Source organism: Bombina bombina, chromosome 3 (assembly GCF_027579735.1).
Source record: "Bombina bombina isolate aBomBom1 chromosome 3, aBomBom1.pri, whole genome shotgun sequence".
Taxonomy (NCBI): domain Eukaryota; kingdom Metazoa; phylum Chordata; class Amphibia; order Anura; family Bombinatoridae; genus Bombina; species Bombina bombina.
In genome coordinates, this window is record NC_069501.1 from 648,761,342 (window position 1) to 648,786,606 (window position 25,265).

A 25,265-nucleotide genomic window follows, 5' to 3' on the forward strand; every position below is an offset into this window, starting at 1 on the left:
CAGGATTGAGAATCACACAACACACTATGGAAACATGGACCTTTTTAACCAAAAAACAGAATCTATTACCTAAACAAACATTAGCACACCCAATTAGATATTTACTTACCAAAGAGACACAACATATAGTAGACAAATGGGCCAATAAAGGTCTCTATAGAGTGGCGGATTGGCTAAGTGGAGGTAAACCTAAGACCTTTATCCAGATCCAAACTCAACTAGATCCAATAAAACTACATTGGTTCCAATATCTTCAAGTAAACTCCGCAATCCACAATTATATTAAAGATAGACAAGCTAAAATAACCACACCCCTAGAAAGCCTACTTCAATCTACACATAGACAGAAAGGAGCCATCTCTAAGCTCTATTTACAGATACAAGCATCTCACAACTTATCAAAATCTAACTTGATTCTCAAATGGGAAAGAGATTTAGATATCAATGAAGATAAACAATGGTGGGACGATACGTTTAATTCAGCTTGTAAAGGACTTCTAAGTGCTGACCTGAGAGAAAACACTATCAAGACAATGTTCAGGTGGTACCTCACCCCAGTAAAAACAGCTCATATGACACCCAATCATAATAGGTCCTGTTATAGAGGATGCGGAGAGGTAGGCTCATACTACCACATGTGGTGGGAATGTGGGGGGGTGAGAGACATTTGGACTAAAACATCCAATCTACTAAGCTCAACTTTAGAGGAGGATATTCAGTTAACTTCCTCACAAGCACTCCTACACATTCCTCTCCCCCAGTTTAATAAACAGATAAACACATTCATTAGAATCATTTGTACGGTAACAAGATCTTGTATAGCAAAACACTGGAAGACCTCAGCACCCCCTTGGGATGAGATTCTCAATAAGATCTCTTTAACACATCGAATGTATGAATCCGCCTCACATATATTAGATACACAAACACAATACGAAAAGACCTGGTTTTACTGGACACTGAACAGACATAAAATAAGATAGAACAAGACAGACTTCTCCCACACAGAGGACGGAGGAACAAACAACAAGACCTGGGAGAGAGAGAGTCAATAAGGAGTCACTCGGTAACTTAACTTAATTTTATTTCTATTTATTTTTAGTTATTATTATTTTACATTTCTAATTTTAATTTAATGTTTAATTGTGTTACTGTTTTTTCTCTAAGCTGTTATTAAGAAAAATATAGAACCCTCAAAGGATACAGCTTAATTTCAGTTAATAGTTGAATTTAATTGTTGAAAAATTATACTGTTAATCTTTACCTGAGATATAAGAATGGGACTACTCACAGGTTAATATATTCCGGAACATTTTTATTAGAAAAGAAGATATAGATAATATTACCCCTAAAGAACCTCTAAGAAGCAATACACAAAGAATTCTCGAGTGAAAATAAGACAAGACATTGGACACTTTTATGAGGAGAACCTAATTTCTAGTCTATGTACTGTAATATCACAGGTTTACCTCATCTCTTGTATATGATAAGTTAGTTATAGAATGAATGTTTCATAATAAGTAATGACCTGTATATGATCTGTGAAATCCTGTGATAATAAAAAAGATTTAAACATAAATTGTTATTAAGGTAAAGGTTATTTTTCTTAAGTTAAATATAACTTTAAGGTAATCATTATGTTTCTCCTTCCAATACAGTACGGCTGAAAAGTTGATCAAATATGAATGAAAAACCTATTAAACTGGAGATAGTTCAACCTCCCAATAAACAAATCAGTAATGGTCTGACATAACTGGAAACATAATCTGAAAAGTTATTATTCTAAAAATGAAAACCATGATTTAAATCAGGGGTATTCAAGCTCATTGTATCCGGGGGGGCCACTGGCCAAGTGTTCATCTCCCATGGGGGCCACATGAACAGAGCTGGAACTCGATATAATAGAAACTGGAAGTGACATTTACACAGTAGTAGTACACTATAGACATACACAGTGTATATTTATCTTTGAGTGCCAAGTGTAGTGATCATTCTGGAACTGAATAAAAAGTAACATTTATCCAACAGTGCATTATGGGAGTCTACACGGGACAATGCTTGTCTTTATATTTATCTTATGAGTGCCTATACAGAACATCAACTTGTTACAAGTTCTATAAACCTAAAAAAAAAGTGATGGGGCCAAAATAACGGCTAGATTACGAGTTTTGCGTTATAAGCGGCTTGGTGCTAAGTTGCAAGTTATTTCCACCGCTCACCTCCCTATAGCGCTGCTATTACAGGTTTTCATAAACCCGGCGTTAGCAGGCAATATGTGAGCGTAGAGCAAAATTGAGCTCCATACCGCACCCAAATACCAGCGCTGGTATTATTTGAGCTGGTTTTACGTGCTCGTGCACGATTTCCCCATAGACATCAATGGGGAGAGCTGGCTAAAAAAAAGCCTAACACCTACCATAAAGGAGCGTAAAGCTCCGTAACACAGCCCCATTGATTCCTATGGGGAAACAAAAGTAATGTTTACACCTAACACCCTAACATAAACCCTGAGTCTAAACACCCCTAATCTGCTGCCCCCGACATCGCCGACACCTACATTATACTTATTAACCCCTAATCTGCTGCCCCGACACCGCCGCCACCTACATTACACATATTAACTCCTATTCTGCCGCTTCCAATGTCGTTGCTACCTACCTACACTTATTAACCCCTAATCTGCTGTCCCCAATGTCGCCAACACCTACCTACACTTATTAACCCCTAATCTTCCATCTTCCGCCCCCAACGTCGCCGCCACTAGACTAAAGTTATAAACCCCTTAACCTAACCCTAAGTCTAACCCTAACCCCCACTAACTTTAATATAATTAGAATAAATCTAAATAAAAATTACTATCATTAACTAATTCCTATTTAAAACAAAATACTTACCTGTAAAATAAACCCTAAGCTAGCTACAATATAACTAATAGTTACATTGTAGCTATCTTAGGTTTTATTTTTATTTCACAGGCAAGTTTGTATTTATTTTAACTAGGTAGACTAGTTACTAAATAGTTATTAACTATTTACTAGCTACCTAGTTAAAATAAATACAAATTTACCTGTAAAATAAAACCTAACCTGAGTTACACTAACACCTAACCTTACACTACAATTAAATAAATTACATTAAATTAAATTACAAAAAAAACAAACACTAAATTACACAAAATTAAAAAGAAATTATCAAATATTTAAACTAATTGCACCTAATCTAATAGCCCTATCAAAATAAAAAAGCCCCCCCAAAATAAAAAAACCCTAGCCTTGCCTAAACTACCAATAGCCCTTAAAAGGGCCTTTTGCGGGGCATTGCCGTAAATAAATCAGCTCTTTTACCTGTAAAAAATACAAACAACCCCCCAACAGCAAAACCCACCACCCACACAACCAACCCCCCAAATAAAATCCTATCTAAAAAAAACTAAGCTCCCCATTGCCCTGAAAAGGGCATTTGTATGGGCATTGCCCTTAAAAGGGCATTTAGGTCTTTTTCAGCCCAAACCCTAATCTAAAAATAAAACCCACCCAATAAATCCTTAAAAAAACATAACACTAACCACCGAAGATCCACTTACAGTTTTTGAAGACCCGACATCCATCCTCAATGAAGCGGCCGAAGTCTTCATCCAAGCCGGCCGAAGTCTTCATCCAAGCCGGCCGAAGTCTTCATCCAAGCCGGCCGAAGTCTTCATCCAAGCCGGCCGAAGTCTTCATCCAAGCCGGCCGAAGTCTTCAACCAAGCCGGCCGAAGTCTTCAACCAAGCCGGCCGAAGTCTTCAACCAAGCCGGCCGAAGTCTTCATCCAGACGGCATCTTCTATCTTCATCCATCCTGCGCGGAGCGACTCCATCTTCAAGACATCCGGCGCGGAGCATCCTCTTCAATCAACGGCTCTTCCAGAATGAAGGTTCCTTTAAGGGACGTCATCCAAGATGGCGTCCCTTGAATTCCGATTGGCTAATAGAATTCTATCAGCCAATCGGAATTAAAGGGTAAAAAATCCTATTGGCTGATGCAATCAGCTAATAGGATTGAGCTTGCATTCTATTGGCTGATAGGAACAGCCAATAGAATGCGAGCTCAATCCTATCCGGCGCGGAGCATCCTCTTCAATCAACGGCTCTTCCAGAATGAAGGTTCCTTTAAGGGACGTCATCCAAGATGGCGTCCCTTGAATTCCGATTGGCTAATAGAATTCTATCAGCCATTCGGAATTAAAGGGTAAAAAATCCTATTGGCTGATGCAATCAGCCAATAGGATTGAGCTTGCATTCTATTGGCTGATTGGAACAGCCAATAGAATGCGAGCTCAATCCTATTGGCCGATTGGATCAGCCAATAAGATTGAAGCTCAATCATATTGGCTGATTGCATCAGCTAATAGGATTTTTTACCCTTTAATTCTGATTCTATCAGCCAATTGGAATTCAAGGGATGCCATCTTGGATGACGTCCCTTAAAGGAATCTTCATTCTGGAAGAGCTGTCGATTGAAGAGGATGCTCCGCGCCAGATGTCTTGAAGATGGAGCCGCTCTGCGCCGGATGGATGAAGATAGAAGATGCCGTCTGGATGAAGACTTCTGCCGGCTTCGTTGAGGATGGATGTCGGGTCTTCAAAAACTGTAAGTGGATCTTCGGGGGTTAGTGTTAGGTTTTTGTAAAGGGTTTATTGGGTGGGTTTTATTTTTAGCTTAGGGTTTGGGGCGGAAAAAGAGCTAAATGCACTTTTAAAGGGCAATGCCCATACAAATGCCCTTTTCAGGGCAATGGGGAGCTTAGGTTATATAGATAGGATTTTATTTGGGGGGTTGGTTGTATTATTTTTTTTACAGGTAAAAGAGCTGATTTCTTTGTGGCAATGCCCCGCAAAAGGCCCTTTTAAGGGCTATTGGCAGTTTAGTTTAGGCTAGGGTTTTTTTTATTTTGGGGGCTTTATTATTTTGATAGGGCTATTAGATTAGGTGTAATTAGTTTAAATATTTGATAATTTCTTTTTTATTTGTGTAATTTAGTGGGGGGGTTTGTAATTTAGTTAATTGTATTTAATAAATGTAATTTATTTAATTGTAGTGTAAGGTTAGGTGTTAGTGTAACTCAGGTTAGGTTTTATTTGACAGGTAAATTTGTATTTATTTTAACTAGGTAGTTAGTAAATAGTTAGAAACTATTTAGTAACTATTCTATCTAGTTAAAATAAATACAAACTTGGCTGTGAAAAAAAAATAAAACCTAAGATAGCTACAATGTAACTATTAGTTATATTGTAGCTAGGTTAGGGTTTATTTTATAGGTAAGTATTTCGTTTTAAATAGGAATTATTTAGTTAATGATAGTAATTTTTATTTAGATTTATTTTAATTATATTAAAGTTAGGGGTGTTAGGGTTAGACTTAGGGATAGGTTTAGGGGTTAATAACTTTAGTATAGTGGCGGCGATGTTAGGGACAGCAGATTAGGGGTTAATAACTAATGTAGGTTGCAGCGATGTTAGGGACAGCAGATTAGGGGTTAATAATATTTAACTAGTGTTTATGATGCGGGAGTGTGACGGTTTAGGGGTTAATATGTTTATTATAGTGGCGGCGATGTGCGGAGCCGTAGATTAGGGGTTATGAATTTTATTTTAGTGTTTGCGATGCGGGCCTCGGTTTAGGGGTTAATAGATAGTTTATGTGTATTAGTGTACTTTTTAGCACTTTAGTTATGAGTTTTATGTTATGGCGCTGTAGCATAAAACCCATAACTGATTTACGGTACGGATCTTGTAGTTATGGGCTGTACCGCTCACTTTTTGGCCTCCCAGGCAAACTCGTAATACCGGCGCAAAGGAAGTCGCATTGAAAAAGGACTTTTGGAAAGCTGCGGTAGTTACGTTGCGTTACGCCCAAAAAAGTGTGCGGTGCAGCTAAACCTGCAAGACTCTTAATACCAGCGGTAGTGAAAAAAAGCCTTAACGCTGCTCTTTCACTCATACCGCAAAACTCGTAATCTAGCCGTAATTTAATAAACAAACAAGTGAGGCCCGCATATAGCACCAGGGCCAGAAACTTAAGACCACTGAAAAAAATTTTAAATCAGTCTTACTGACTAGTAATTTAAATAAAATTCACTCTGGTAAGACATGTATCAGACTATAAAACCTGCTGAAGTAGATGGATGCCAGAAATGGAAACCTACTGTAGAGCAACCATTTAAATCTTGCAAGGAAAAAAAAAAATACCAATATTTTTCAGAATGCAAATACATGTGACATACCTGTTAAACAGGTGCAGATGGATCATACACTGTATATTACTCACCTTCTGGGTCATCTCTAATTAGCAGGAGGCCATTTCTGCATACAATTTTCCCTGTAGATGCCTCAATGAATATAAGTGAGGGAATGTTGGAAATTCTATACTTGTTCCATAATTTTAGCTGCAAAGCAAGAGGGAAGAAAAAAAATTGTATTTATACATAACTGGGTAACAATATTTGAAGTATAATACTAAATAATAACTAAATTGCATAAATACCTTTTCTAAAGATTTTTTATTTTTATTTCTGCAAAGTCTCTAGATTTAAAATAAGTCTTTAAAGACTTTCAAATTGAAAGGAAGAAATGAGACCTCAAAAGTACATATAATTTATACACTTGCAGAACTATATGTCTATAAAATTTGTTTACATTTTTTATTGAAAATCATCAGGAAAAAAACAAAGTGCAACCCTAACCCTGTTTTTCTTTTGTGCTGTTATGCATATATGACAAACCTGATAATAGTAGTTTTATTGCACTCCTATAATGCACACATGAAATAATGATGTAAAAAAGAATATATACGAAAATTACCATCCATTGAAAAGTTTTTAAAATTAAAAGAACACTGTACTCCCGGGGGTCAACAAATATCTTTAAAATTTAGGAGCCAGACAGTGGTATTTCAACAGCTTTTACTTCAAAATTGTCATAAAAAAACAAACATAAAAACCGACAATTAAAATAGGTTTAAATTCTGCTCTTTCATTTGAATGAATTTAATTTCATGGCTTTAAAACAGTTTATGCTCACAACAAAATGCCATTGGTAACATGGGCTTCTCGTCACCCTAGGTCCTAGCTTTAAATGATTGCATTGTGCTTTTCTAAGCCCCTTTAACCACTAGAGAGGTCTGTATAAGCAATAGGCTAATTTCCCAGCAAATAAGTAAGACCACAACAAAACTGTATTTGTTAAATGAACTCACACAAAGCTAAACAAATGGTAAAGAGAGATGCAGGATGTTACAGATGTGAAAAACCAGAGTAGCCAGGTAGTTTTCCAGGAATCTTTACGTCCACATTTATGGGATTGTGAAAACCCAGCTAAGTTTTATTTTCACAATCTTCAGACAGAAGTCATAGATGTTCTAAATAAATAAAGCAGTTTAAAAACTGGAAAAGTAAGAGCCTACTCGATACACTGATTTATACCTAGGTGCTTTGCAAACATTTCAGACAGAAGAATAGATCTGTTTTATTGCTTAATCCAACACATGGAATGTAATTCCAGTAGTGAACGCCAAAAGGTGCTGTATTAAATAGGAATGTTGGCAAGAAGCAGTGAGCACGTGGGCGAAAGCAAGACTACTCGTGCTCATGCTGGAAAATAGCCATAAACCTTAACACTTGTTTGCATATAATAACATGAAAAATTACCATCAAATTATTATTGCATTTTTCTATATTGATTTTTTAACATGTATGGGAAAAAAGCCATAGCACTAAACCATAATTTAACAACGTTCAGTGGTTGCAGCTGGACTTGTTCCCACTCACAAAACACAATTGCAGACTAGTTAACGTATACTAGAAACTTAATCATACTAAAGGCTACATACAGCTGCATCCCCAAACATAACCTATATAGTGCTTAAAGAAGCACCTACGTTAAAAAGGGACATTAAACACATTTAAAATGATAAATCGTATGTATAAACAAAAATCTGCAATATACTTTTATTATTTATTTTGTCTCCTTTTCCTGTAATTCCATTCTGAAATTGTGAACTTTTCAATTCCTGTTAGAAATGTAAGTGCAGAACACTGTTGTATTCCACGAAGCCATTGGCTGCACACTCTAGTGACCTATGTATAACTGTCCTTAATTGACCACAGCAGAGAATGGAACCTACGTTACAACATGGCAGCTCCCATTGCTTTAAAAGACACTAAAACTTTACACTTATTTTGTTGATATTTAAACAGCTGATAAAATTTTAAAAAAATACATCTACCATGTTATTCACTTACTAATCTTTTCTTCAAATGCATCATTCCATCTAGCATTTATTAAGGTTTTTAAAGGGACAGTCAAGTCCAAAAAAACTTTCATTATTCAAATAGTGCACATAATTTTAAACAACTTTCCAATTTACTTTTATCACCAATTTTGCTTTGCTTTATATATATATATATATTTGTTTCACAGAATTACAAAGCAAACAGTGCATAATTTGAATGCTCTAATGATTTAGAACATGTAAATTCGACTATAAAATATCTCTTTAAAAAAAGAGAGTAAAAATTAAGTGGAAAAAAATGGATTTTATCTCAAACATAATGTTCAGTTACTCCGTACATGTGCTACATTGACAACTTTAAAATAATACCAAGTTATTACACAAATGTAAATGTTGAATTGGTACCTGTAAAATAGTTCTAGACTTCAGAACATTCAATAATAATTAAATTAAAACAACTATGTTTTAACAAATCCCAGGAGCAAAGCAAACATGGCGTCAAAGTTATGGCCCCTAACTTATTGAAAGTTTCTACATTTATAACAATAAAAAATAAATTCTCTGGCTCCTAAAACATATTGTACATCTGGTTCCATTACATTCTAAGCGGCTCCTAAGTTTTGAATGAATTTATCAAGCCGTGTAATACACACAGTGTTAATAAATCAGGAACAGGGACATCAAATTTAAAGACAAGTTCTTTAGTGCACGTCGTCACTTCCCAGTTTTCTTTACCATGATGATGTAAAGTTTAAATTTCCTACGGGAAGAGACTAACATTTTCCAATGACTCACTAAATTTCATCAATGGCCTTGCTTGAGTAACTCCATATCTTGCTGTGACAGACCAAGCAATATTGTCTGTATCCCTTCCGCAAATTAGGGCCACAAGTCAGTAAACGTTTGGAAGCCCTAAGCATTACATTTTTAAACTCAGTTTGATGCTTCTTAGGTCTCAATATTGGAAAAGTGATTGCAAACAAGAAACACATGAATATTTTCTAATAGAACAGGTATGAGGTTTCAATGCACATATTTTCATTGTGATTTTATAAAGCAATTCAGCATTGTAAATCTATGCTGTGAGACCTAACATTTAGAGAAAGGGAAATTACATTTTATTAGTTTCCATTTCTTGGCTTATTTTCTAGGCGCAGCACTGGCCAAAGAAAAATATTACACATTAAACTCAAATTTTCACGTTGGGCTAGAACACTAGAGAATATGCGATCGGGTTTACTTGCAAGTAGGGTGTACGGTTTCCCCCCCCCACTTTTTTTGCTTTACTGACTTCTTTGGTGGAATACGTTAACATGACTGCGATATTCGTAGTTCAGCTTTTTGTATGCAACGTGTTTGTTTTACTTTCAACTTGTAATATGAGTATTACCCGAGCAACGCAAAAACCTTACTTCTAGCAGAGTTAGCGTGCGAGCCGGAGCATTATATACTGCACCTCTTGTAATTTGGCCCAAAATGTTTAATTATAAATAAAAAAGTTGCTATGCACTTTCTGCTTTTCCTTTAATTAAACTCTGATAATTGTATTATTTCCACTCCCCCAGAGAGGAGTGCATTACCCAGTATGCAGAACCCCATATTATACAGGTACTATCTTTCTGATGGTACTATGAATACAAAAGTATTAAAACATATAAAACTATCTTTAGGTTGCATGTATAAGCGGTATTATGACATGTACAGGGAGTGCAGAATTATTAGGCAAATTAGTATTTTGACCACATCATCCTCTTTATGCATGTTGTCTTACTCCAAGCTGTATAGGCTCGAAAGCCTACCAATTAAGCATATTAGGTGATGTGCATCTCTGTAATGAGAAGGGGTGTGGTCTAATGACATCAACACCCTATATCAGGTGTGCATAATTATTAGGCAACTTCCTTTCCTTTGGCAAAATGGGTCAAAAGAAGGACTTGACAGGCTCAGAAAAGTCAAAAATAGTGAGATATCTTGCAGAGGGATGCAGCACTCTTAAAATTGCAAAGCTTCTGAAGCGTGATCATCGAACAATCAAGCGTTTCATTCAAAATAGTCAACAGGGTCGCAAGAAGCGTGTGGAAAAACCAAGGCGCAAAATAACTGCCCATGAACTGAGAAAAGTCAAGCATGCAGCTGCCAAGCTGCCAAGCTGCCACTTGCCACCAGTTTGGCCATATTTCAGAGCTGCAACATCACTGGAGTGCCCAAAAGCACAAGGTGTGCAATACTCAGAGACATGGCCAAGGTAAGAAAGGCTGAAAGACGACCACCACTGAACAAGACACACAAGCTGAAACGTCAAGACTGGGCCAAGAAATATCTCAAGACTGATTTTTCTAAGGTTTTATGGACTGATGAAATGAGAGTGAGTCTTGATGGGCCAGATGGATGGGCCCGTGGCTGGATTGGTAAAGGGCAGAGATCTCCAGTCCGACTCAGACGCCAGCAAGGTGGAGGTGGAGTACTGGTTTGGGCTGGTATCATCAAAAATGAGCTTGTGGGGCCTTTTCGGGTTGAGGATGGAGTCAAGCTCAACTCCCAGTCCTACTGCCAGTTTCTGGAAGACACCTTCTTCAAGCAGTGGTACAGGAAGAAGTCTGCATCCTTCAAGAAAAACATGATTTTCATGCAGGACAATGCTCCATCACACGCGTACAAGTACTCCACAGCGTGGCTGGCAAGAAAGGGTATAAAAGAAGAAAATCTAATGACATGGCCTCCTTGTTCACCTGATCTGAACCCCATTGAGAACCTGTGGTCCATCATCAAATGTGAGATTTACAAGGAGGGAAAACAGTACACCTCTCTGAACAGTGTCTGGGAGGCTGTGGTTGCTGCTGCACGCAATGTTGATGGTGAACAGATCAAAACACTGACATAATCCATGGATGGCAGGCTTTTGAGTGTCCTTGCAAAGAAAGGTGGCTATATTGGTCACTGATTTGTTTTGTTTTTGAATGTCAGAAATGTATATTTGTGAATGTTGAGATGTTATATTGGTTTCACTGGTAAAAATAAATAATTGAAATGGGTATATATTTGTTTTTTCTTAAGTTGCCTAATAATTATGCAAAGTAATAGTCACCTGCACACACAGATATCCCCCTAAAATAGCTATAACTAAAAACAAACTAAAAAACTACTTCCAAAACTATTCAGCTTTGATATTAATGAGTTTTTGGGTTCATTGAGAACATGGTTGTTGTTCAATAATAAAATTAATCCTCAAAAATACAACTTGCCTAATAATTCTGCACTCCCTGTAAATATTGCTTAAATGAAAGAATATATTATTGTTTACACTTGGTGCATCCCCCCTCTCCAAACTGTCCTATTTTACAGATACAAATATTCCAAAATCCAAACCTTTTCTGGTCCCAAGAAGTTTGGATAAAAGGATTTGCTACCTGTACTTTTTTCTTTTTACAAAAACCATACATTTAAAAAAAGGGAGACTTGGTGATTGCTACTACAAGAACTGAGTCAATAAATGGAAATTAAGAGATATTTAAAATTTCCTTTTCTCTACCAAGGAGAATTACAAAACCCCGCATATAAGTAAATTATCAAAGCTAAATAATTATTTTCAACGTCACAATAGAGAGGTGTGGACATGAAGGGGTTAATAGCACACAGCTCTGGTTCCCTTAACCTTGTAACTCTACAAAAGGACCTTAAAAAGGGACACCACATTAATCTCCAAATCCTGTCCACACTGCTCTAATTAACAATTTCTGCCACCATCAAAACTTAATGGGGCGTTTTGGAACCCCCAAAAACTCACAATTTAACCATTAGTTAACGTGCCTTTAACCTGGTCTCAAAAGGAGAGTGAATCAAATATTAGAGCCCAAAGACAGAAGGAGATTTTCTATGTGTTTAATAACAAAAATATCAATACAGGTTACACAGTTCCGAAATTATAATGACATTCAAAATAACATACAGTTGCAAAGTTACAATTCTTTAAAAAGAAAATGGGACATAAACATAGAAACACAATATCCAACTTATTACCAAGTTCCTTTAGATATGTGGAGAACTGCTGTTCATGATGTTAGTGGCTTGGGTCCCAGGGCAATTCTAACCAAAAGTATTTCCGTTACATACATTTAAACTAAACTTTCTTTGTCTTGTCAAAGACACCACCCTTGTTATAATTTACGAGGTTTAGCCAATGCACAGCTAGCCATGGCTCACAGTATCAGTCTCCAAGGGGAGGAGAGTTTTGCATTCCTCCACAGAGACAGCAACCATTAAGGTTACCAACGACCTACTTAGAGCAAAATCAAAAGGCCTCTTCTCTCTGCTTATCCTCCTTGATCTGTCCGCAGCCTTTGACACTGTTGACCACCCTCTTTTGCTTCAAAACCTCAAAGCCTTCTCTGGAGCCTCCTTTGCCCCGTCACCACTATCTGTCAGAGTACCGCAAGCCTCTGTCCTCGGTCCCCTTCTCTTCTCAATCTACATGTCATCACTTGGTTCCCTAATAAAGTCCCATGGTTTACAATATCATTTGTATGCCGACGACAACCAAATCTACTTCTCTGCACCAGACCTATCTCCTTTCTTGCTAACCCGTTTCACTGTCTTTCTCACATCTCTTCCTGGATGTCCTCTCACTACCTCAAACTACATCTCTCCAAAACTGAGCTCCTCATATTCCCCCCTTCTTCAAAAATCTCCACCCCCAATCTCTCTATAACTGTGGACAACTCCATCATTACCCCTACCCCACATGCCCGATGTCTCGGGGTCACATTTAACTCAGATCTTTCTTTCACTCCTCACATTCAGTCCTTGGCTAAAGCCTGCAGCTTCCACCTTAAAAACATCTCGAAAATTAGACACTTCCTTACACAAGACACAACAAAGATTTTAATCCACTCTCTCATTCTTTCCCGCCTCGATTACTGCAACTCTGTCCTCTCTGGTCTCCCCATCTGCCACCGAGCTCCTTTACAATCCATAATAAATGCCTCTGCCAGACCCACCTTCCTTACACGTAGCTCTTCATCTGCTGCACCTCTCTGCCATCATTGGCTTCCTCTTGCCTCTAGAATTAAACACAAAATTCTCACTCTGACATACAAAGCCCTCAACTGCACTGCTCCCCCCTATATCTCAGACCTTGTATCCAGATACTCTCCCTCCCATCCCCTTCGCTCATGACCTCCTACTCTCCTCCTCTTGTTACCTCATCACACTCCCGTATACAGGACTTCTCCAGACTGGCTCCCATCTTGTCAAACGTGTCATAGTGAGCAATCTGCTTATAAGCAAACTCCAAACTGACAAATAAAAATAAAACTTAAATAAAACCTAAAACGAACCTCAGGGTCCCTAGTCGTAACTGAACAGTAACAAAGAATCTCAGGTCTGAGGGCCTATAAAACGCAGCTTTGTTTCACTTTATAAATGTCAGAGGAAGGGACTGTATTTAATCCCAAAACGTCACAGCACGCAATAAAGATTTTTTGTTGACTTTGCTATCTGAAGACCAGTGAGTGCTTATTTCTACGCTTTATATATACAGATTTCCCCGAAATGGGGATGCAGATTTCCCCGAAATGATAAATAAATTTTGGTTTTCTGAGACACAAATTTTCCTGTGAGTGCATTTCTTGTTTGGATACATAATTGCATCCAGGTGGTTGTCCCTTGGGGTGGGTGGATCAGCTGTTTGAACGGTATACTATTTGGTGAGCTGAGAATCCCCAAACTTATTTTTCCTCTATTGTTCTCTGTGTATCCTGTTTGTCTCAATTTTGCTCCAGCTGACTAAAAATTAAATCCATCGCTTTGTGGAAGTAGCACCTTGTGAGATGAAATCCTTGTTACAGAATGAAGAGGAACCCCCCAATGCAAGGAAAACATAATTTATGTAAGAACTTACCTGATAAATTCATTTCTTTCATATTAGCAAGAGTCCATGAGCTAGTGACGTATGGGATATACATTCCTACCAGGAGGGGCAAAGTTTCCCAAACCTCAAAATGCCTATAAATACACCCCTCACCACACCCACAATTCAGTTTAACGAATAGCCAAGAAGTGGGGTGATAAGAAAGGAGCGAAAGCATCAAAATAAGGAATTGGAATAATTGTGCTTTATACAAAAATCATAACCACCACAAAAAGGGGTGGGCCTCATGGACTCTTGCTAATATGAAAGAAATGAATTTATCAGGTAAGTTCTTACATAAATTATGTTTTCTTTCATGTAATTAGCAAGAGTCCATGAGCTAGTGACGTATGGGATAATAAATACCCAAGATGTGGAACTTCCACGCAAGAGTCACTAGAGAGGGAGGGATAAAATAAAGACAGCCAATTCCGCTGATAAATAATCCACAACCCAAAACAAAAGTTTTAATCTTAATAATGAAAAAAACTGAAATTATAAGAAGAAGAATCAAACTGAAACAGCTGCCTGAAGTACTTTTCTACCAAAAACTGCTTCAGAACAGGAAAACACATCAAAATGGTAGAATTTAGTAAAAGTATGCAAAGAAGACCAAGTTGCTGCTTTGCAAATCTGATCAACAGAAGCTTCATTCCTAAACGCCCAGGAAGTAGAAACTGACCTAGTAGAATGAGCTGTAATCCTTTGAGGCGGAGTTTTACCCGACTCAACATAAGCATGATGAATCAAAGACTTCAACCAAGACGCCAAAGAAATGGCGGTGGCCTTCTGACCTTTCTTGGAACCAGAAAAGATAACAAATAGACTAGAGATCTTTCTAAAATCTTTAGTAGCTTCAACATAATATTTTAAAGCTCTCACTACATCCAAAGAATGTAAAGATTTCTCCAGAGAATTCTTAGGATTAGGACATAATGAAGGAACAACAATTTATCTACTAATGTTGTTAGAATTCACAACCTTAGGTAAAAATTTAAATGAAGTCCGCAACACCGCCTTATCCTGATGAAAAATCAGAAAAAGAAAAGAAAAGAAAAAGGAGATTCACAAGAAAGAGCAGATAACTCAGAAACTCTTCTAGCAGAAGAGATGGCCAAAAGGAACAGAACTTTCCAAGAAAGTAATTTAATATCCAGAGAATGCATAGGTTCAAACGGAGGAGCTTGTAAAGCCCTCAGAACCAAATTAAGACTCCAAGGAGGAGAGATTGACTTAATGACAGGTTTTATACGAGCCAAAGAATGTACAAAACAATGAATATCAGGAAGATTAGCAATCTTTCTGTGAAAAAGAACAGAAAGAGCAGAAATTTGTCCTTTCAAGGAACTTGCAAACAAACCTTTATCCAAACCATCCTGAAGAAACTGTAAAATTCTAGGAATTCTAAAAGAATGCCAGGAGAATTTATGAGAAGAACACCAAGAAATGTAAGTCTTCCAGACTCGATAATAAATCTTCCTAGACACAGATTTACGAGCCTGCAACATAGTATTAATTACGGAGTCAGAGAAACCTCTATGACTAAGAATCAAGCGTTCAATCTCCATAACTTAAAATTTAATGATTTGAGATCCTCATGGAAAAAAGGGCCTTGAGATAGAAGATCTGGTCTTAACGGAAGAGTCCAAGGTTGGCAAGTAGCCATCCGAACAAGATCCGCATACCAAAACCTGTGAGGCCATGCTGGAGCCACCAGCAGTACAAACGAACGTTCCTTTTAAATTTTGGAAATCACTCTTGGAAAAAGAACTAGAGGCGGAAAGATATAGGCAGGATGATAATTCCAGGGAAGCAACAACGCATCCACTACCTCCGCCTGAGAATCCCTGGATCTGGACAGATACCTGGGAAGTTTCTTGTTTAGATGAGAAGCCATCAGATCTATTTCTGGAAATCCCCAGATTTGAACAATCTGAAGAAATACCTCTGGGTGAAGAGACCATTCGCCCGGATGTAACGTCTGGCGACTGAGATAATCCGCTTCCCAATTGTCTACACCTGGGATGTGAACCGCAGAGATAAGACAGGAGCTGGATTCCGCCCATACAAGTATCCGAGATACTTCTTTCATAGCCTGAGGACTGTGAGTCCCCCCTTGATGATTGACATATGCAACGGTTGTGACATTGTCCATCTGAAAACAAATGAACGATTCTCTCTTCAGAAGAGGCCAGAACTGAAGAGCTCTGAAAATCGCACGGAGTTCCAAAATGTTGATTGGTAATCTTGCCTCCTGAGATTCCCAAACAGCTCCCCAAACTGTTAGACTCGCATCTGTTGAGATCACAGTCCAGGTTGGAAGAACAAAAGAAGCCCGTTGGACTAAACGATGGTGATCTGTCCACCACATCAGAGAGTGTCGTACATTCGGATTTAAGGATATCAATTGTGATATCTTTGTATAATCCCTGCACCACTGGTTCAGCATACAAAGCTGAAGAGGTCGCATGTGAAAACGAGCAAAGGGGATCGCGTCCGATGCAGCAGTCATGAGACCTAGAATTTCAATGCATAAAGCTACCGAAGGGAATGATTGAGACTGAAGGTTTCGACAAGCTGAAACCAATTTCAGACGTCTCTTTTCTGTTAGAGATAAGGTCATGAACACTGAATCTATTTGGAAACCTAAAAAGGTTACTCTTGTCTGAAGAATCAATTAACTCTTTGGTAAATTGATCCTCCAACCATGTTTTTGAAGAAACGACACAAGTCGTTTCGTATGAGATTCTGCAGAATGTGAAGACTGAGCAAGTACCAAGATATCGTCCAAATAAGGAAATACCGCAATACCCTGTTCTCTGATTACAGATAGAAGGGCACCGAGAACCTTTGAAAAGATCCTTGGAGCTGTCGCTAGGCCAAACGGCAGGGCCACAAACTGGTAATGCTTGTCTAGAAAAGAGAATCTCAGAAACTGAAAATGATCTGGATGAATCGGAATATGAAGATATGCATCCTGTAAATCTATTGTAGACATATAATGCCCTTGCTGAAAAAAAGGCAGAATAGTCCTTATAGTTACCATTTTGAATGTTGGTATCCTTACATAACGATTCAATATTTTTAGATCCAGAACTGGTCTGAAGGAATTCTCCTTCTTTGGTACAATGAATAGATTTGAGTAAAACCCCAGACCCTGTTCCAGAACTGGAACTGGCACAATTACCCCAGCCAACTCTAGATCTCAAACACATTTCAGAAACGCCTGAGCCTTCACTGGGTTTATTGGAATGCAAGAGAGAAAAAATCTTCTTGCAGGCGGCCTTACCTTGAAACCTATTCTGTACCCTTGTGAAACAATGTTCTGAAGCCAAAGACTGTGAATCGAATTGATCCAAATATCTTTGAAAAATCGTAACCTGCCCCCTAAAAGCTGAGCTGGAATGAGGGCCGCACCTTCATGTGGACTTGGGGGCTGGCTTTGGCTTTCTAAAAGGCTTGGATTTATTCCAGACTGGAGATGGTTTCCAAACAGAAACCGTTCCTTTAGGGGAAGGGTCAGGCTTCTGTTCTTTATTCTGACGAAAGGAACGAAAACGATTAGCAGCCCTATATTTACCTTTAGATTTTTTGTCCTGAGGCAAAAAAGTTCCTTTCCCCCCAGTAACAGTTGAAATAATAGAATCCAACTGAGAACCAAATAATTTATTACCTTGGAAAGAAAGAGAAAGCAATGTTGACTTAGAAGACATATCTGCATTCCAAGTTTTAAGCCATAAAGCTCTTCTAGCTAAAATAGCTAAAGACATATACCTGACATCAACTCTAATGATATCAAAGATGGCATCACAGACAAAGTTATTAGCATGTTGAAGAAGTTTAACAATGCTATGAGTATTATGATCTGACACTTGTTGCGCTAAAGTCTCCAACCAAAAAGTTGAAGCTGCTGTAATATCAGCCAAAGATATAGCAGGTCTAAGTAAATTACCTGAACATAAATAAGCTTTTCTTACAAAAGATTAAAATTTTCCTATCTAAAGGATCTTTAAACAAAGTGCTATCTGCCGTAGGAATAGTAGTACGTTTAGAAAGAGTAGAGATAGCCCCATCAACTTTAGGGATTTTGTCCCAAAACTCTAATCTGTCAGATGGCACAGGGTACAATTTCTTAAACCTTTGAGAAGGAGTAAATGAAGTACCCAGATTATTCCATTCCCTAGAAATTACTTCAGAAATAGCATCAGGGACAGGAAAAACTTCTGGAATAACTATAGGAGGTTTAAAAACCGGATTTAAACGCTTAGTAGATTTAGTATCAAGAGGACTAGATTCCTCCATCTCCAATGCGATTAAAACTTCTTTAAGTAAAGAGCGAATAAATTCCATTTTAAATAAATATGAAGATTTATCAGTGTCAATATCTGAGACAGAATCCTCTGAACCAGAAAAGTCCTCATCAGAAATAGACAAATCAGAATGATGATGGTCATTTAAAAATTCATCTGAAAAATTAGAAGTTTTAAAAGACCTTTTACGTTTACTGGAAGGAGGAATAACAGACATAGCCTTCCTAATAGATTTAGAAACAAATTCTTTTATATTAACAGGAACATCCTGAGTATTAGATGTTGAGGGAACAGCAACAGGTAATGGAATATTACTAATGGAAATACTATCTGCATTAGCAAGTTTATCATAACATTCATCACAAACTACAGCCGGAGGAACAGTTACCACAAGTTTACAACAAATGCACTTAGCTTTGGTAGAACCAGCATCAGGCAGCGTCTTTCCAGAAGTAGATTCTGATCCAGGGTCAATTTGAGACATCTTGCAATACGTAAAAGAAAAAACAACATATAAAGCAAAATTGATCAAATTCCTTAAATGACAGTTTCAGGAATGGGAAAAAAATGCCAATGAACAAGCCTCTAGCAACCAGAAGCAATGAAAAATGAGACTGAAATAATGTGAAAAAAAGGTGGAGACAAGAATGACGCCCACATTTTTTGAATGCCAAAAAAGACGCCCACATTATTGGCGCCTAAAATTGTTTGGCGCCAAGAATGACGCCACATCCGGTGACGCCGACATTTTTGGCGCAAAAACGTAAAAAAAATGACGCAATCACGAACAACTTCCGGCGACAAGTATGATGCCGGAAATGACAAAAAATAATTTTGCGCCAAAAAAGACCGCGCCAAGAATGACGCAATAAATTGAAGCATTTTCAGCCCCCGCAAGCCTAACAGCCAACAGGGAAAAAAAGTCAATTGAAACAATTTTTATGGTAAGAAAAAAATTGATTATTCATATGCATTATCCCAAATAATGAAACTGACTGTCTGAAATAAGGAATATTGATCATCCTGAATCATGGCAAATATAAGTTTAAAGACATATATTTATAACTTTATAAATAAAGTGCCCAACCATAGCTTAGAGTGTCACAAAAAAACATAATTTATGTAAGAACTTACCTGATAAATTAATTTCTTTCATATTAGCAAGAGTCCATGAGCTAGTGACGTATGGGATATACATTCCTAACAGGAGGGGCAAAGTTTCCCAAACCTCAAAATGCCTATAAATACACCCCTCACCACACCCACAATTCAGTTTAACGAATAGCCAAGAAGTGGGGTGATAAGAAAAAAGTGCGAAAGCATATAAAATAAGGAATTGGAATAATTGTGCTTTATACAAAAAAAAAAAAAAAAATCATAACCACCCCAAAAAAAGGGCGGGCCTCATGGACTCTTGCTAATATGAAAGAAATGAATTTATCAGGTAAGTTCTTACATAAATTATGTTTTCTTTCATGTAATTAGCAAGAGTCCATGAGCTAGTGACGTATGGGATAATGATTACCCAAGATGTGGATCTTTCCACACAAGAGTCACTAGAGAGGGAGGGATAAAATAAAGACAGCCAATTCCTGCTGAAAATAATCCACACCCAAAATAAAGTTTAACGAAAAACATAAGCAGAAGATTCAAACTGAAACCGCTGCCTGAAGTACTTTTCTACCAAAAACTGCTTCAGAAGAAGAAAATACATCAAAATGGTAGAATTTAGTAAAAGTATGCAAAGAGGACCAAGTTGCTGCTTTGCAAATCTGATCAACCGAAGCTTCATTCCTAAACGCCCAGGAAGTAGAAACTGACCTAGTAGAATGAGCTGTAATTCTCTGAGGCGGAGTTTTACCCGACTCAACATAGGCAAGATGAATTAAAGATTTCAACCAAGATGCCAAAGAAATGGCAGAAGCTTTCTGGCCTTTTCTAAAACCGGAAAAGATAACAAATAGACTAGAAGTCTTTCTGAAAGATTTAGTAGCTTCAACATAATATTTCAAAGCTCTAACAACATCCAAAGAATGCAACGATTTCTCCTTAGAATTCTTAGGATTAGGACATAATGAAGGAACCACAATTTCTCTACTAATGTTGTTGGAATTCACAACTTTAGGTAAAAATTCAAAAGAAGTTCGCAACACCGCCTTATCCTGATGAAAAATCAGAAAAGGAGACTCACAAGAAAGAGCAGATAATTCAGAAACTCTTCTGGCAGAAGAGATGGCCAAAAGGAACAAAACTTTCCAAGAAAGTAATTTAATGTCCAATGAATGCATAGGTTCAAACGGAGGAGCTTGAAGAGCCCCCAGAACCAAATTCAAACTCCAAGGAGGAGAAATTGACTTAATGACAGGTTTTATACGAACCAAAGCTTGTACAAAACAATGAATATCAGGAAGAATAGCAATCTTTCTGTGAAAAAGAACAGAAAGAGCAGAGATTTGTCCTTTCAAGGAACTTGCGGACAAACCTTTATCTAAACCATCCTGAAGAAACTGTAAAATTCTCGGAATTCTAAAAGAATGCCAGGAAAAATGATGAGAAATACACCAAAAAATATAAGTCTTCCAGACTCTATAATATATCTCTCTAGATACAGATTTACGAGCCTGTAACATAGTATTAATCACAGCGTCAGAGAAACCTCTTTGACGAAGAATCAAGCGTTCAATCTCCATACCTTTAAATTTAAGGATTTCAGATCCTGATGGAAAAAAGGACCTTGTGACAGAAGGTCTGGTCTTAACGGAAGAGTCCACGGTTGGCAAGAGGCCATCCAGACAAGATCCGCATACCAAAACCTGTGAGGCCATGCCGGAGCTACCAGCAGAACAAACGAGCATTCCTTCAGAATCTTGGAGATTACTCTTGGAAGAAGAACTAGAGGCGGAAAGATATAGGCAAGATGATACTTCCAAGGAAGTGATAATGCATCCACTGCCTCCGCCTGAGGATCCCGGGATCTGGACAGATACCTGGGAAGTTTCTTGTTTAGATGGGACGCCATCAAATCTATTTCTGGAAGTTCCCACATTTGAACGATCTGAAGAAATACCTCTGGGTGAAGAGACCATTCACCCGGATGCAACGTTTGGCGACTGAGATAATCCGCTTCCCAATTGTCTACACCTGGGATATGAACCGCAGAGATTAGACAGGAGCTGGATTCCGCCCAAACCAAAATTCGAGATACTTCTTTCATAGCCAGAGGACTGTGAGTTCCTCCTTGATGATTGATGTATGCCACAGTTGTGACATTGTCTGTCTGAAAACAAATGAACGATTCTCTCTTCAGAAGAGGCCAAAACTGAAGAGCTCTGAAAATTGCACGGAGTTCCAAAATATTGATCGGTAATCTCACCTCCTGAGATTCCCAAACTCCATGTGCCGTCAGAGATCCCCACACAGCTCCCCAACCTGTGAGACTTGCATCTGTTGAAATTACAGTCCAGGTCGGAAGCACAAAAGAAGCCCCCTGAATTAAACGATGGTGATCTGTCCACCACGTTAGAGAGTGTCGAACAATCGGTTTTAAAGATATTAATTGAGATATCTTTGTGTAATCCTTGCACCATTGATTCAACATACAAAGCTGAAGAGGTCGCATGTGAAAACGAGCAAAGGGGATCGCGTCTGATGCAGCAGTCATAAGACCTAGAATTTCCATGCATAAGGCTACCGAAGGGAATGATTGTGACTGAAGGTTTCGACAAGCTGCCATCAGTTTTAGACGCCTCTTGTCTGTTAAAGACAGAGTCATAGACACTGAATCTATTTGGAAACCCAGAAAGGTTACCCTTGTCTGAGGAATCAATGAACTTTTTGGTAAATTGATCCTCCAACCATGATCTTGAAGAAACAACACAAGTCGATTTGTATGAAATTCTGCTAAATGTAAAGACTGAGCAAGTACCAAGATATCGTCCAAATAAGGAAATACCACAATACCCTGTTCTCTGATTACAGACAGAAGGGCACCGAGAACCTTTGTAAAAATTCTTGGAGCTGTAGCAAGGCCAAACGGCAGAGCCACAAACTGGTAATGCTTGTCCAGAAAAGAGAATCTCAGGAACCGATAATGATCCGGATGAATCGGAATATGCAGATATGCATCCTGTAAATCTATTGTGGACATATAATTCCCTTGCTGAACAAAAGGCAAGATAGTCCTTACAGTTACCATCTTGAACGTTGGTATCCTTACATAACGATTCAATATTTTTAGATCCAGAACTGGTCTGAAGGAATTCTTCTTTGGTACAATGAAGAGATTTGAATAAAACCCCATCTCCTGTTCCTGAACTGGAACTGGCATAATTACTCCAGTCAACTCTAGATCTGAAACACAATTCAGAAATGCTTGAGCTTTTACTGGATTTACTGGGACACGGGAAAGAAAAAATCTCTTTGCAGGAGGTCTCATCTTGAAACCAATTCTGTACCCTTCTGAAACAATGTTCTGAATCCAAAGATTGTGAACAGAATTGATCCAAATTTCTTTGAAAAATCGTAACCTGCCCCCTAAAAGCTGAGCTGGAATGAGGGCCGCACCTTAATGTGGACTTGGGGGCTGGCTTTGGCTTTCTAAAAGGCTTGGATTTATTCCAGACTGGAGATGGTTTCCAAACAGAAACCGTTCCTTTAGGGGAAGGGTCAGGCTTCTGTTCTTTATTCTGACGAAAGGAACGAAAACGATTAGCAGCCCTATATTTACCTTTAGATTTTTTGTCCTGAGGCAAAAAAGTTCCTTTCCCCCCAGTAACAGTTGAAATAATAGAATCCAACTGAGAACCAAATAATTTATTACCTTGGAAAGAAAGAGAAAGCAATGTTGACTTAGAAGACATATCTGCATTCCAAGTTTTAAGCCATAAAGCTCTTCTAGCTAAAATAGCTAAAGACATATACCTGACATCAACTCTAATGATATCAAAGATGGCATCACAGACAAAGTTATTAGCATGTTGAAGAAGTTTAACAATGCTATGAGTATTATGATCTGACACTTGTTGCGCTAAAGTCTCCAACCAAAAAGTTGAAGCTGCTGTAATATCAGCCAAAGATATAGCAGGTCTAAGTAAATTACCTGAACATAAATAAGCTTTTCTTACAAAAGATTAAAATTTTCCTATCTAAAGGATCTTTAAACAAAGTGCTATCTGCCGTAGGAATAGTAGTACGTTTAGAAAGAGTAGAGATAGCCCCATCAACTTTAGGGATTTTGTCCCAAAACTCTAATCTGTCAGATGGCACAGGGTACAATTTCTTAAACCTTTGAGAAGGAGTAAATGAAGTACCCAGATTATTCCATTCCCTAGAAATTACTTCAGAAATAGCATCAGGGACAGGAAAAACTTCTGGAATAACTATAGGAGGTTTAAAAACCGGATTTAAACGCTTAGTAGATTTAGTATCAAGAGGACTAGATTCCTCCATCTCCAATGCGATTAAAACTTCTTTAAGTAAAGAGCGAATAAATTCCATTTTAAATAAATATGAAGATTTATCAGTGTCAATATCTGAGACAGAATCCTCTGAACCAGAAAAGTCCTCATCAGAAATAGACAAATCAGAATGATGATGGTCATTTAAAAATTCATCTGAAAAATGAGAAGTTTTAAAAGACCTTTTACGTTTACTGGAAGGAGGAATAACAGACATAGCCTTCCTAATAGATTTAGAAACAAATTCTTTTATATTAACAGGAACATCCTGAGTATTAGATGTTGAGGGAACAGCAACAGGTAATGGAATATTACTAATGGAAATACTATCTGCATTAGCAAGTTTATCATAACATTCATCACAAACTACAGCCGGAGGAACAGTTACCACAAGTTTACAACAAATGCACTTAGCTTTGGTAGAACCAGCATCAGGCAGCGTCTTTCCAGAAGTAGATTCTGATCCAGGGTCAATTTGAGACATCTTGCAATACGTAAAAGAAAAAACAACATATAAAGCAAAATTGATCAAATTCCTTAAATGACAGTTTCAGGAATGGGAAAAAAATGCCAATGAACAAGCCTCTAGCAACCAGAAGCAATGAAAAATGAGACTGAAATAATGTGAAAAAAAGGTGGAGACAAGAATGACGCCCACATTTTTTGAATGCCAAAAAAGACGCCCACATTATTGGCGCCTAAAATTGTTTGGCGCCAAGAATGACGCCACATCCGGTGACGCCGACATTTTTGGCGCAAAAATGTAAAAAAAATGACGCAATCACGAACAACTTCCGGCGACAAGTATGATGCCGGAAATGACAAAAAATAATTTTGCGCCAAAAAAGACCGCGCCAAGAATGACGCAATAAATTGAAGCATTTTCAGCCCCCGCGAGCCTAACAGCCAACAGGGAAAAAAAGTCAATTGAAACAATTTTTATGGTAAGAAAAAAATTGATTATTCATATGCATTATCCCAAATAATGAAACTGACTGTCTGAAATAAGGAATATTGATCATCCTGAATCATGGCAAATATAAGTTTAAAGACATATATTTATAACTTTATAAATAAAGTGCCCAACCATAGCTTAGAGTGTCACAAAAAAACATAATTTATGTAAGAACTTACCTGATAAATTCATTTCTTTCATATTAGCAAGAGTCCATGAGCTAGTGACGTATGGGATATACATTCCTAACAGGAGGGGCAAAGTTTCCCAAACCTCAAAATGCCTATAAATACACCCCACACCACACCCACAATTCAGTTTAACGAATAGCCAAGAAGTGGGGTGATAAGAAAAAAGTGCGAAAGCATA

The 25,265-nt window shown here is 37.9% G+C and overlaps 1 protein-coding gene across 1 annotated transcript in view; it reads right to left on the minus strand.

Moving 5' to 3' along the window:
- NXN (nucleoredoxin) overlaps window positions 1-25,265 on the minus strand; it is a 457,846-nt gene that overhangs the window by 275,457 nt on the left and 157,124 nt on the right. Inside the window, exon 2 of the mRNA XM_053707374.1 lies at window positions 6,309-6,426. Within this exon, the coding sequence (XP_053563349.1) occupies window positions 6,309-6,426 (118 nt within the window). The remainder of the gene's footprint in view (window positions 1-6,308; window positions 6,427-25,265) is intronic.